The 14,779-nt window shown below is 35.5% G+C and overlaps 3 protein-coding genes across 4 annotated transcripts in view; 1 reads left to right on the plus strand and 2 right to left on the minus strand.

Moving 5' to 3' along the window:
- Positions 1-69: 69 nt before the first annotated feature.
- On the minus strand, positions 70-4,289 carry LOC108755653 (carnitine O-palmitoyltransferase 2, mitochondrial). Of its 2 annotated transcripts, none has more exons than XM_018498784.1 (7): positions 4,228-4,289; positions 2,975-3,015; positions 2,055-2,616; positions 1,424-1,957; positions 831-1,320; positions 566-758; positions 70-459 (listed from the first exon to the last, which is right to left on the minus strand). In XM_018498784.1, exons 3-7 carry the CDS (start codon positions 2,574-2,576, stop codon positions 333-335), a joined length of 1,866 nt encoding a protein of 621 aa, XP_018354286.1. In that variant the 5' UTR covers positions 2,577-2,616; positions 2,975-3,015; positions 4,228-4,289; the 3' UTR covers positions 70-332. The 2 variants fall into 2 exon arrangements, with proteins under 2 accessions (XP_018354286.1, XP_018354285.1); XM_018498783.1 differs by lacking the exon at positions 4,228-4,289 and adding an exon at positions 3,130-3,168.
- A 7-nt stretch (positions 4,290-4,296) lies between these two features.
- LOC108755646 (synaptojanin-1) lies at positions 4,297-10,291 on the plus strand. The gene is made up of 7 exons (XM_018498765.1): positions 4,297-4,648; positions 5,558-5,912; positions 6,073-6,237; positions 6,670-7,724; positions 7,866-8,440; positions 8,582-8,756; positions 8,892-10,291. The coding sequence occupies exons 1-7, from the start codon at positions 4,522-4,524 to the stop codon at positions 9,911-9,913; spliced, it is 3,474 nt and encodes a 1,157-aa protein (XP_018354267.1). The 5' UTR covers positions 4,297-4,521; the 3' UTR covers positions 9,914-10,291.
- A 3,705-nt stretch (positions 10,292-13,996) lies between these two features.
- LOC108755671 (guanine nucleotide-binding protein G(i) subunit alpha) overlaps positions 13,997-14,779 on the minus strand; it is a 4,405-nt gene continuing 3,622 nt past the window's right edge. Inside the window, exon 4 of the mRNA XM_018498813.1 lies at positions 13,997-14,692. Coding sequence (XP_018354315.1) covers positions 14,215-14,692 — 478 coding nt within the window. The 3' untranslated portion in view covers positions 13,997-14,214. The remainder of the gene's footprint in view (positions 14,693-14,779) is intronic.

The following is a 14,779-nucleotide window of genomic DNA, read 5'->3' on the forward strand; positions in this document are numbered from 1 at the left end:
TAATTGTATGTATCTACTCATTAGTTAATTAGTGGGAAAATAGTTGATTATAAAAATTAACATGAGTTATCAATCTCTTCAAAAGTATTAAAAATATTTATTTAACAATTGTATAAAAGTTTTCGAGCTAATATCAGAGGTAATATTCATCATCATTGCTTTCTCTTTAAGATTCTAAAGACAACTTGTGCCTACCTCTGATACAACATGATTATAAACATTCCTTATAATGTATAATATTATATAATAACTCAATGATCTTGGTGAAGATACATCCAAATAAAGATATAACTATAATGTATAGAGCAAATTACACAACCGTATTGCTTGTCTTATGTATGTAACACATCATGGATGCTCTTGAATGCATGTTTTAGCGCTTCTACATAATGACTAGCGTTATGACTACCTTCATAACTCGTCACGGTCGAACCCAAACGTTTGTCTTGGATCGTATATCTAAACAAATACGTATTAGTTCTTAAAAAATCATCCAAAAATACAACAAAGTACTAACAATTATATCATTTTCAATATTAATAGCAACGTAACACGAATATCTTACCCAATTCCATAGCCGTCAGATACCACTGGTCCAAATCCACCAGCCATTATGTCTGGGCTTGATAAAGTTGATGTAGACAATATATTATGATTTAAAGCATTGTAAGCGGAATCTTGAAAAATGGCTGGCTTAATGGAACCCGAGTTCTCTGAAATTCTTCTCAAAGCGAATAGATGCCTATCAAATCCCTGGCCTGTAAAGTATTTTATCAAATTTATATGTATTCTTTTTATAAATCTGCTAATAATCCAATCAAACTTATTACCCATTACAGCCTCTTTCGTAAGCACGTTGTGAGTTTTACTACATTCAAGTATCATCTTTTTTAGCTCTGATTTAGAAAGCTCGATTTGTTTCTGAGTCATGGCGACACAGATCGCTTTAGTCTCTAGTGTACAAGATCTGATGGTTTCTGTTCTGCCGTGTTTGTATGCAGCTGTACTGCAAGATTCATAAGTTGGTACCGATTTGCCTTCTAGGATATACAATGCCAACTGGAATGCCAACTGCATTATGGCATCTGGACTTATTCCGAGCTTCTTATAATGATCCTTACCAAACTCTTCATTAACCATAAAATCGATGGACAGTCGATTCACCCATGCTTGATAATCTGCTTTTTGCTGATCGATAATACCTTTGCTTTTCGCATCTAGAGAGAATTGTAGTCTCTCTACGTTTACGTTTTCTTTAGAAAGATCATCTACTTCATTAGGATGAAATCTAGGTTTTTTCGATATATCGGCTTTCACATCCTACAAGATGATAAAGATCTTTACATTTCTGATTTTCAAATGTTTAAGGTAATTAAATTAACGATGCTTAATATGCTTGAAGCTAAAATAATGTATTGCTCACTTGGAAGTATCTGAGTACCGCGACACCATCGCCCCATGAATGCTCAAAGTTGATTCCACTGTAGCCATCCTTAGAAACAATAAAGGAAAACGACTTGTCAAACCACCTGTTTGTACCGTCTGCGTGTAAATATGTTTTAATAAGCTTGTTATAGTCGGTACCAATAATTTCGTCATCTAAGACCATTACGAATACAGCCGAGTCGATTTTCTGAAGAATTTCTCGATTCCCTATTTCGACTAAATATGAGCGTGCCCGTGCCCATTGATCCCTTTCTGATGATGTAAGAACGCCTACGGGATATTTATTTGCTGGTCTATCATCTTCCAAAATGATTTTTAGGCATGCAGCTATCTCTTTAGGACTACGAATGGAGTCGTTCGCATCCAAAACGTCGAATGTGTAAAAATGACCCTTCCTCAGTACAACCAAATGCTTGGCTGAGGGATCATGAAATATTCTATCTTTTCCTAACTCGGGTATTCTAGTTGTATTGAACAGATTCTTGTATTGGGACATATCTAATGGAAAAGCCTACGATAAAAAATTTTGTTAATTTTTTTACGAATTTCTATCAATTTATCTTAGAGTATTTGGCATAATCATTTTGCTATTTCTTATCTATTCATACCTTAAACAGATAAGCGCCATACCAGCTAAAGCGAGATGGGATCAATCTTGTAACGTTGCGGAATAATGGAGTATCTGACTTTTCAGGTTTCATATGAAACACATCTGGCTCTAGAATGTTATTCTTGAACGACTTTAAGAATCTCAACGATGATATAACAATGTTTGTCGCTTTTACTAATTGCGCATCATATTTCGGATCAGATTCTGGTACGTAAACTAGGAAAGGATTATAATTGATCGGCAAAGGTTTGCGATCTTGTAAATACATATCGAACCACGGTTCGCTGATGTAACTGGTGTGTGAATTCTCTGCATTCTGTTGGAGTAACAACTTTTGTAAACTCTGTCCCTCACTGGTAAGGAATTTGGAGACGCAGGACGACGTGTCCTGCAATTCCTTCTGATTCAACAGAGGTTTCTGCGCATTCAGATATCTCCTGCACGAGTCTTCAAGTTTTGGTATCGGTAAACGAGGTAAGGATGCTTGAAAATGTAATGTTGGAACTTTACTCATCTGCATAAATTGATATTCAGTGGTGTCGTATAAAACGGCGGTACTCCTGTGAAACAGGGACATATAATTAATATTCGTTTCTTTAATTAAATACCTGCACACTTAAACTTTGAACTGTCTTTATTTTATTCGAATTGTTATTCAAATTATAACACTGGAGCTGCGTTCTACTGGCGCTTGCAATGCTCTTGGAATCATTTCGTCCTTGTTTATTGAATATTAAACAAAAACAAATGATATTCGCGAGCATTTTGAATATCAAAGAACGCATTTTAATTATACAGCAGATAATTTTAATGTAACGTAATGATAACAATGTAAATTTCAAAGCCTAAAAATAAGAAAATATAATATATGATGCTACTCTCTATTACTAAAAATATATGAAAACAAAACATTACTACCTAGCTAATCGCTGTGTTAATGCCAGCCCTCCATGACTTATCTGTAATGTACATAACAAAAAAAGAAAATAGGCGGAAAACGTTTGTCTTATCTTAAAAATTAAACAGTGAAAATATATACATATGTACGATTGTATGTCAAGCAAATAGTTTACCATAAATTTTCGAAATTCTCTTTTCGTCGTTATAAACATTTTATGTCCGAAATCCGAATCTTCTAACTTAATTACTTTCGAAAACGCAACAGAAAAAAAGGAAAATTTATTAAATCAAGAAATTAACGTACACAAAACTGTTCTCTACTGTACTGTAATAAAAAAAATGTCTAGCCACATCATATGTGAGGTTGAACTACACTTGCACCGAAACTCTCTATCTCGTTTCTCTTTTATTGAGCAGTCGCTGGAAAAGGAAACATAATGAAACTTGCAGAAATAAGAACTCGATGTAAGTGCAGTCGTACTCCACGATTCGGAGCATTTTTGCTCTTTACTCTTTACATTTGTTGGCAGAAAATACATTTTTTTCTGATGACTTTGGGAACATATTTCCAACATTGGAACATATTTGGAACATGTTCGGTGTTTTTAAAAAATAAAGAATAAAAACAAATAAAAACGAACTATGAAATACTGACCTATAATAATTTATACTGCCCGTAGATTTTCTCATCAGCTGGTATTTTTAAAAAGTATTTTAATTCGTGAAAATTATGAGAAAAATTTCCGTCAGAAATATTACATGTTGCATAAATTTCTTCACATTCTGTTTAATAATTAGTAGTTAAATTAATAGATTCAAAATCAGATCTATCAAATCTATTATTGATAGATTTATTTATATTTAACAAAATAAAATTTAATTATTTAACTGCGCAAAAAACATCCTCCTTTTACTTATTATTTTGATAGATTCAGTTCCAAAGTAACATTGTTAATTTCTTTTGGATATCCCTGGTGAAAATTTTTCTCAGAATTTTTCAGAAAATCTATATCTTTTTTCAGAATTTTTCATATATGTTAATTATGAAATATCGTAAGATTTCCAAGACTTTTTGTAAGTATAATTTCTGATGAAATGTTATAAAATATAAAAAATTAAAAAATTAAAAAATATGAAATGAGAAAATTTCAGAATATTTCAGAATTTACTTGTATGAAAAATTCTGAGGGAAGATGTAAACTTCCCAAATATTTCTGAGTATTTCTGAAAAATGTTCCAATTTGTATACAAATTATGAGAAAAATTTTCACCAGGAATTAATCACGATGCGATCCTGTAGAATCTCTTGAGAGGGCGTCGAACAAATTTTCCGCTACGTGATCTGCCGTATAAAGCTGGCGGATCTTCGTTGGCGCATCGTCGATGACGGCGACGATTGACTGGTTGACAGCGGTGGTTTTCAGTCGCCGCGCCAGTCACGGTGAGAACGTTGTTTCGGTGTCTGATTGTTGCGGTGCGACGTGTTGTGACAGACGTAATCTGTCGCGGCATAGAGCATCATCGCCGTATCGCTATCGCAACCAGAGAAACACGACCACGCAACAATGGCGATGGGCAAGAGTCTCCGCGTCTACGAAAAGCTAGATTCTCCCAAACCGCATTCGGTCATACTCGAACAGCGGGGCCGCAAGGAGACGCTGCTTTTCGAATCACAGGCGATCGCAGTCCTTTGTAAGTAACTGGTCAATTCAAGTAGAGAGATTATCTGCTTGCGGACACAACACCGGCGAAGCCGTGCATGGTCAACCTGTTCATCTTATCCCGCATCCTCCTACACTTCCTACATTTGAAATCAAGCAGACACGCGTTCCACTTGCGAGAAGACAGCCGTGCAAGTAAGATATCGTTTAAGGTCAACCGCATTAATGGTGTGACAGCTGCACGCTGCCGCTAAAATGTGAACCGGAGCTCCGTTCCGCTCTGTATCTTCTTGATCTTGCATCACGATTGTGTGATTTTGAACCATACATCATAACTTGCTGTATATTTTCTTTATATTTGTGTATAAGTCCACAGAGCACACTTTATTCAAGGGACATCCTTAACCCTTATTCCTTAGAGAATATCCTTAGAACAATAAGATGTTTTTTTGAAGCTCGGTATAGGATACATTGAAAAGCCTGTTTTAATTTCCATGTTCAACTGTCTTTTAGAATATAGTATAACAGTTGTATGCAACAATAGCATTTATATTGTTACACTCTAAAAAATATCAATGTAGATTTAACACTATGTGGTGTCTATGTAATTTTTATCATGTAAATATCAATACTAACATAGTATGGATATAAAATCCATGGTGTTAATATCAATACATTATTCCAAGAAATACACAAAAGTCAGCAAAAATCAAAATAATTTTATTTTGATTCTTAACATCAATAAATAGTCAAATTTTGTAAGCAAAAATCATTATTTTTTTATTTTTATGACGTCAAAATAAAGTAATTTTGATTTTCTTTTGATGTTTTCCTTGGGACGGTGTGGATTTGAAATCTGATTAATATGCACCAATATGGTGAAATAATTTTAAGAGTACAATTTGAACTGAAGATTCTCATGAATATGCATCATTTACAGCTGCCGAGGAGCACGAGTTCCTAAAACCGAAATATACTAAATTGTTGGACGCGTACGGATGTCTGGGTGTTCTACAGCTGAATGCAGGCGAGAACACTCTGTTATACCTCGTTCTGGTTACCGGATGTTTTTCCGTTGGAAAGATCGGCGAATCAGAGGTTTTCCGAATAACGCAGTCGAATTTTATACCTCTGTTCTACAGTCAAGGAATGGAGGATCGCGTATCTGAAGTCAGGAAAGTCCTGAATTCTGGAACGTTTTATTTCTCCTGGTCTGCTGGACAGAAGTCGCTTGATATTACGTTGAGCGCTCAGAGAAGATGCAAATCTACGACTACGGATAATAGGTTCTTCTGGTTAGTATACAGTTTTGTAAGACCTTACCTTTAAGACAGTTTACCTTTATAACATGAACTTTTATAATAGAAAGTTCAAGATTTTAACAAAAATTATGTATCACTACTCGTGAAAGATCCATCGAACTAAAAAATAATAATATATAATCTCGTCGATTAGGAATCGAATGTTGCATATTCATCTATTAAGATACGGCGTAGATACGAGTCAATGGTTATTGAAAGCAATGTGTGGCAGTGTGGAGATTAGAACCGTCTATGTTGGACACAGACAAGCTCGAGCGGTGCTCATGAGTAGATTAAGTTGTGAACGTGCTGGCACTAGGTAAGATCATTTTTCTCTCTTTGATGGAAAAGTACAGCTTTTCCTTCTATTTGATGAAAGAAAAAGAGAATATAAACAGTGCAATAAGTTCAATAAAAAAAGAGATTAATAAATATCAACAGACATTTTTTCTTGCAATATCAAGAATTATCACAATACTTGATAAGAGGTATATCTCGCAATTCATATAACATATATATGACTAATCCATATCGCATATATGCGCTGCAATGTAAAATAAAAGTTTATTGGAATATATGGCCTGATTAAATGGAAGATTCCAAGATTTTAAAAACTACGGTATATCATTATTAGAATCTGTTAAAACTTCTGTTGAAGATTTCTGTTGAAACTTCTGTTGAAGATTTCTGTTAAAAACTTCTGTTAAAAACATTATTAAACTTCTATATAAAAATATGATCTTTTGTGCAGATTTAATGTTAGAGGAACTAATGATGACGGACATGTGGCGAATTTCGTGGAAACAGAACAGGTGATCTATATAGACAACGAAGTAACGTCTTATGTTCAGACAAGGGGTTCGGTACCACTGTTATGGGAGCAACCTGGTGTACAAGTCGGTTCCCACAAAGTGAAGATATCACGCGGCTTCGAGACTTCCGCGCCCGCCTTTGACAGGCATTTAGATATGATCAAAAAGCGTTACGGTCAGCAAGTCATCGTTAATCTTCTTGGCTCCAGTTTGATCGGCAGCAAAGAAGGGGAAGCAATGTTGAGTCAATTGTTTCAAACCCATCACAATATATCGGAGCATAAAGACGTGCCGCACGTCCTGTTTGATTATCATCAGGAGTGTCGCGGTGGAAACATGAAAAATCTGTCGAAGCTAAAGGCAAAGGTCGAAAAGTACCTGGAGTCGTTTTCACTGTTTTATGCTGTCGGTAATACTGTAATTCTTGAACAGACCGGCACCATCAGGACAAATTGTCTGGACTGTTTGGACAGAACAAATTGCGTGCAAACGTTCTTTGCGCTCGAGATGCTTGTCAAACAGATGGGTTTGTTGAAACTGATGGAGAAGCAGCAGATGGTTTCGAGATTTGAGGAAGTGTTTCGTCAGATGTGGATCAACAATGGTAACGAGGTCAGCAAGATATATGCGGGTACTGGTGCCATCCAGGGCAGTTCTAAGCTGATGGACGGCGCGAGATCGGCAGCTAGAACGATACAAAATAATTTACTGGACTCCAATAAGCAGGAAGCGATCGATATCCTATTATTAGGTTCAACGTTAAATACAGAACTAGCTGACAGAGCACGTTTATTGTTGCCATCCAACATGTTACATGCTGCACCGAATCTCTTGCGAGAAATGTGCAAACGCTATAACGAGTATGTGGATACAATGAATCTCAGAGTGAGCATTGGTACTTACAACGTTAACGGAGGCAAACATTTTAGAAGTGTAGTTTATAAGGATGTATCCCTGGCCGATTGGTTATTCGATGGACCAATCAGATCTTCATGTAAGTATCTTCCTTCTAAAAACACTGAATCGTAAAGTGTACAAAATAGACGGAAATATTTTGTAATGATCCTGTATACATATATAACGTATAAAAGATATTTCTTTTTTTATAATCCATAATCTTTGTACCTCTTTTCAGTCTTAGTATCCTTACAACAGGAAGACAATGTTCCTGTAGATATATTCGCAATAGGATTCGAGGAGATTGTCGATTTGAATGCCAGTAATATTATGGCCGCTAGTTCGGATAACGCCAAGGCTTGGGCCGAGGAATTGCAGAAGGTGCTATGCAAGGATACAGAATACGTTCTCGTGACATATCAGCAGTTGGTAGGCGTCTGCCTCTATCTATTTATACGACCTGTACACGCACCGTATCTGCGCGACGTGGCAGTGGATTGCGTGAAAACGGGATTGGGAGGCGCTACCGGAAACAAAGGCGCTGCAGCAATTAGATGCGTACTATACTCCACGTCCTTTTGTTTCGTGTGCGCGCATTTCGCCGCTGGCCAGTCTCAGGTGAACGAACGTAACGCTGACTATGCCGAGATCACAAGGAAAATAACATTTCCTATGGGTAGAACGCTGAACACTCACGATTACGTGTTTTGGTGTGGTGACTTCAACTATAGAGTCGATATGGACAAGGATGAAATGAAAGAATTGATCAAGCAAAGTGAATTGGATCAGATACTGCAATACGATCAATTGAGGGTATTATGTCATATTATTGATTAGAAATTCACATTTCTTTTATTTGTTAATGAGTCATATAGAAAAAAAACAAATTTTATCGTTATAATATTGAAAGTTTAGTTGCTAACAATATAACTTTTATGAATCTTTAATTTCAAGGTTCAACAAGAACAGGGCAACGTCTTTAAGAACTTCCAGGAAGGACCTATTACTTTTGCTCCTACGTACAAATATGATTTGTTTTCGGACGATTACGACACCAGCGAGAAGTGTCGTCAACCCGCATGGACAGACAGAGTTCTTTGGAAACGCAGGAAGCAAATACCTGATATTGGTTGGTTTTTTCTACCATATGATTATTTTTAATCCTATATAAAGTATACATGTAAATATAATTCTATATAATCCTATATAAAGTATACATGTAAATATAATTGTATTTCTGTATCAGTTTAAATGTACATTTCAGACTCACCTACAGATTGGAATCCAGGAAAATTGGTTTATTATGGCAGGGCAGAATTGAAGCAAAGTGATCATCGACCGGTAATTGCCACGATTGATATAGACGTGCACTGTGTCGATCCCGAGAAGCGTGAGTGCGTGTTCAAAGAAGTGATACAAGATCTGGGTCCTCCCGATGGTACGATAATAGTCAAGGCGGTGGAGGATATCGAGGATATGGATAGCGTGTTCGATAATAATCTTATGTTCGCGCTGATACAAGATCTATCTCACATTGGCGAGGCAATTTTAGTACGTTACGTCGGCGAGACTATCTGGGTGACATTCAGGGATGGCCAGTGCGCCCTGGCTGCGGCGAAGAAGGGCATGACGCAGGTGTGCGGTCAAACATTAAAATTGTCGCTAAAATCACCTGACTGGGTACAACGGATCGAAAAGGAAATTGAAATCTGCAGCAACACTACAATTGCTCAGTTCACGGCGGACTCGCCATTGAGAAGTCCCATGCAACGATTGGAACAATTGGAGATTGCTGAGCGACCGTCTCCCAGCAGAGGCAGCCCAAATGGCGTGATCCCACCTCCGAGACCAGCACCACCGGGCCGACCCTCCCAGCCACCGAAGAGTCCCGCTCACGAGCGAAAGCAAATACCACGAGCGGGTGTCTTCAGCGTGATTCCCAACCAATTCGCGCGCCCGGTAACACCACCGGTTGCGGATGCGATAGAGGATGATCGACAAGACGAGAGACTTTCGCCGGATTCGGCTATATACGAGGAAATACTTGATGGATCGCCCAGCTACCCCATACCAAATCGACCACCACCGCCTTTACCACGTATGGACGGTCCTCAGGAACCATTGAGTAGACCACCGCCCAACTCGGTACCTCCTCCATTGCCGCATAGACAAGCCCCGCCGCCTCCGCAGCACCCACCACCGAGTCTACCCCCATCGAACGCTCCACCACCCGTCCCAGCAAGAACCACCGGTGGGCCGCCCATTCCGGCCAGAAATCCTCACTAAAAGAGAGACGAAAGAGTAGATAGGACGCATAAATGGGACATAAATCCTATTAGGCCAGACTTCCGGTACGCTTAGCATTAATCTAGTACGTGTGATTATTTATGAGATTAAACGAGACGACAGTAGTCGGCGAGTCTTCACTTTCAAACTAAGTTACAGATCCGCGTAGCATATTTAAGAATCCCGAATCTGTTCTGTGATTATTCTGAAAGCGATCGGTGGTCATCGCGAGTCAGAGTAATTGCAAGTCATTTCGATCTCTGATCACAAATATAATTAATTATAGTAAATTTGTACTCGTAGATTATTCTTGAGCTTATCGAACACTGTATTTTGTATTTCTATATGTTGATGGTAATATAATCGTGTTGATCTGTTCTCGCGATAACACGCGAGAAATCATTGTTTTTGCATCGAATATTTAAAGTGGCGCGAACGGCTATTGTTTCGAAGATCCATCTATAATTGTTGACACAGATTTAAAAATGTATATTTAAAGCCCGTTGAAATCGTTGTAAAATTGGATATATCACGAACACGTTAATATAATCATCAGAGTTTAAACAGCGTAATACTTGCGGTAATAATGTTATAGTTGTCACTGCTTGTATTATATATTAATAACTTAAAATTTTAATTCTCAATGTTAGAGTCACTTTTAAGGTTTAGGAGTCTTCACGGTATCTTAGTAGCGTAAAAACTACCAAAAAAATATGTAACTAAGACTCCGAGGAGCGAATTTAATTTTACAATTAATCGTGTGTAGCATAGTGTAACATAAGGAAAATGGTAGACTCAAACACAACAGTATTCTCACAGAGATGTAAGGTAAGATATTTCTTATAATTGCCCTGAATTTCCTCTTTCTTGCACGCGATGCGGAAAGTGGCTAATTTAATTAATTTAAGGTCATCTTGTAATTATGTTCGTTTATATATCTCTTTTCTCTAATTTCAAAGTTCCTATATTTTACATTCCATCAAAATTTTTAGAACGTCCGTCCCAACGGGTCCAACGCCCACCTATATTTCTTTCCTAACGCCTCGCAATTTTTATTCTCCAGAGAACATAGTATCATGTTTCCTATTATGATACAAATATCCTACGATTTTGACTGTCACATTATTTATAGAGGGAATAACGAATACAGATTAAATGAAAGAATAGTCATTACGTAAGCAACATAATTCACAAGAAAATACGTATGATATGGCAGCCAAAATGTTAATTTATGGGTGTTTTCCAACAGGTTAAACACAGTGTCATACTGTCACATTATTACAATTAATAACATTAAGTCTGATTGCGTTGCTTGAAATCCCTCAAAATTTTTGCACTTGAAAGAAGATAAATATACATTTGGACGTGAAGAGAGAGAAAACGAAGATGCCGAGTGCAAAAAATACAAGCAACACGAACAAACCTATTATTATTATATACTCACTTGCAAAAAATATATAATTCTTGAAATGTTGATAACTAAAACATTTTGCATGCTTTGTACTTAAATGTTTATATTGCCGAGCAGTGCGACATTGTGTTACAGTTAAAATATTTCGTGTTGAACGTAGTATTATCCTGCATCATCATATATGTCAGAATAAGATGTGGCTCCGCGTAAAAGCGATCGATTCATATTAATAGGATTTCAGGCTCATCCTATGTATCTCCTCTTGAAATCGTTTTTCATAACCTTTCCATGCTGAAGATTTAACAATCCTTTGTATGGCTTATCTTCGAACTGAGAACTTCTCTGAGAACAGAGTAATGATACATTCATTCACAAAATAATAATATACTCATTTGCAAAAAAATATATTCCACAGTGACTTATATCTTGTAGGTCACTGTTGTTACATTAACATTTTTTGCAGATGAGTATATTATTATTTTATACTCTGCTTTTAGATAACGAAAAATCATTTGAAGTGAAAATACATAGGATAAACCTAAGGGGGACGCTACGAATCTTAAAATGGTTTTCCGTTACTGTTCAATGATTGAAAAATTTGTCTATTTCTATCGTGATATCGTTTTCTACGTAAAAATAGTAATATAATAATGAGTAATATAATAATTCGTAATATGCATAATAATATCAAAAAAATATATAAATAGAAGTCTATATTTTTTTGCAAGTAAGTATATTATATCCTGCTTTCACGCAGGAGATAGCATCATTACAAGTTTTATCAAATCTTAACCACTTCATTTGTGGTTCATAATTTACTATATTAGACTATATCGCGCGCATACATTATGTAAATTGCAATACAGGAAAAAATCTTTTTTTTTTCATTTTTAGTATAAAAATTGTCTGCCTCGCATTTCTCTTTATTTTATGTAGATCTACTTCAATTCCGTAAAAGGATTTTTAATTCTCTTTACAATTAATTTGAAAAAATTTCTTATAAATGTCAGTAATTCCCATCACTCTCTCACTCTCTCTCTCTCTCTCTCTCTCTCTCTCTCTCTCTCTCCAATATCATTTAACATAATAAGTCTATTTGTTTTTAATATAAATATTTTTGAACTTTTTCTTTAAATTTCTTTTCTTCTTTCTTTTTTTATTAAAACCATATTTATACTAACTGATGTATTGTGGTTTTTATTATTATATTAATAACATAAACGATTAATAAAAATCTGTAAATTGTGATGGTATATTGTCAGAAACTAAGATTAGAATTTCATCCATTTTGAAAAATATTGTACATGACTCAGCACAGTGTATTACCTTTGCTGGAAAATATCCATTTTAAATTGTACATATTCCTATTTAAGACCTTAATTTTTATCCACTTCCAGTTCAGTTAAGTAAACGTGGGTCTAATCGCGGGAAAGTGGACGTATACATATGTGTAAATTAGTATAATAAAATGTATAGCCAATATAAGAGAAAATTGTTTCCGATGTACACTTATATTACATGTACGATACGGGTTTTGTCCTGCACCTTGGCAACACGCATTTCTTCACGCTTGCGTGCATAGTTGATGCATTTTATCAGTTAGATCGATCCTCACCTGTACAAGATGTAAAACATTGGACATGTATATATGTATTGAATGGTCTAATAAAGAGATCAATCGGGAACGGAGAAAGCGTTGACTCTTAAAAAAAGAAGAAATTTCATTTATTGATCTAAACTGTGTGTATATAAAGAAATTTGATTTTGACTTGTTTCGTGTACTAATGCTAACGTTGTCGTTACGTCCGTTTGGCGAATCGAGGAATGAAAACATCCCTCGGTTTTATTACTTATTAATACGTATATAAAAAAAGAGAAGCTTGTACAAAAATTTTTCTCTCAAATTGATAAATATATACTATAAAGAAAGATGCACAGAGAGCTGTGTTCGATGCCCATCATGATGTTAATTTCTATTTGTCATTATAATGCAAGTAGATAGATGAGCAGAAATATGTTTTACTTAATACGTAATTATTTTTAGCTTAATAAATTATATACAAGGAAATATCACTAAATTAATAGCTATCTAAGTTAGTATAGTTAAATTACATTTAGAAAACAGAAACAAAGGAATGTTTCTGATCTTCTTAATCGGGAGTATAAGTAAACGATACGTTTTATATATTTAACATTATCGCCTCGAATTTCTTTTTTTTCTTTCGCGCATGGCCACGAAAAGCAAGTATCATCTTTTACAAAAAAATAATGAAAATTTATTAACTCAAAAAGAAATAAACATATAACAATAAGGAATTTTAAAAATACTTTTAAAAATATAATCTATTTAATCAGATCAATATATATGTTAATTAATTTCAAAAATAATTTTCAAAAATAATGATTACTTTATAAATAGTGCATAAAAAACATTCTTGGCGACAACGCGAAATGTTCAGTCATCAGACTGAAATATCAATTTAACTCCCAAATATATTGAATACTTTGTTCGTAATGTGAGAATATTTCGTTGTCTAATCACCGAATGTAAAATTAATAAGTTAAGGATCGAGTAACACATTTATACTAGAAATTCGGATGAATTTACGCAGAATTTTTTACAAAGAATATTTCATTAAAAACTATAGAATCAAATAGAGTTGCATAATACCACGATAAAATATTTCAAAAGCCTAATGTATGTTTGTGTATGTGTATGTAAATAAAATCCTCGCATAATATATATTCGTATTTACGGACACGTTCCTCTTAAAACTTTCGATCAGTCTCTTCGTCATTCTCTAATGCATTCGCGAAGATTAATGAGTCGTCAACATATTAAGATATATCCCTTCTTTTTCGATAATTTACTGATCGAGTATTGGAATGTTTAACTCAGTAATCCGCAATTATTCAAGTTGTTCTTGATTATTACGTCGGTTACGGCGTCGAACACAAACTGTATATTGGACGTATCTGTTGCGCACGTAAAGTGCGTGTAGATTTGTTTCTGATCCTTCCTTTTGTTCAGATTTTCGAATTTCATCTGAATATAAGAGGCGCACTCCTCGTAGGTGTTGGCGCCTTTATATTCCGGGAAGCAGATAGTGAGTGGGCTCCTGGTGATCTTTTCTTCGAACAGATCTTTTTTATTCAGGAACAGTATGATAGACGTTTCGACAAACCATTTACTATTACAAATCGAGTCGAACAGCTTCATCGACTCTATCATGCGATTCATCTCCTCGTCCTCCGCTAATACCAGGTCATAGCCGCTCAGAGCAACGCAGAAGATGATCGCAGTGACGCCTTCGAAGCAATGTATCCATTTCTTTCTTTCAGACCGTTGACCGCCAACATCGAACATTCTGCAAAGAGGAAATAATGTATTATATCTTGAATTTTTTAGATATAATAAAATATTTTTTTTATATATAGTAAAATCATTTCGTTTT

Source organism: Trachymyrmex septentrionalis, unplaced genomic scaffold (genome assembly GCF_001594115.1).
Source record: "Trachymyrmex septentrionalis isolate Tsep2-gDNA-1 unplaced genomic scaffold, Tsep1.0 scaffold9, whole genome shotgun sequence".
Taxonomy (NCBI): Eukaryota; Metazoa; Arthropoda; class Insecta; order Hymenoptera; family Formicidae; genus Trachymyrmex; species Trachymyrmex septentrionalis.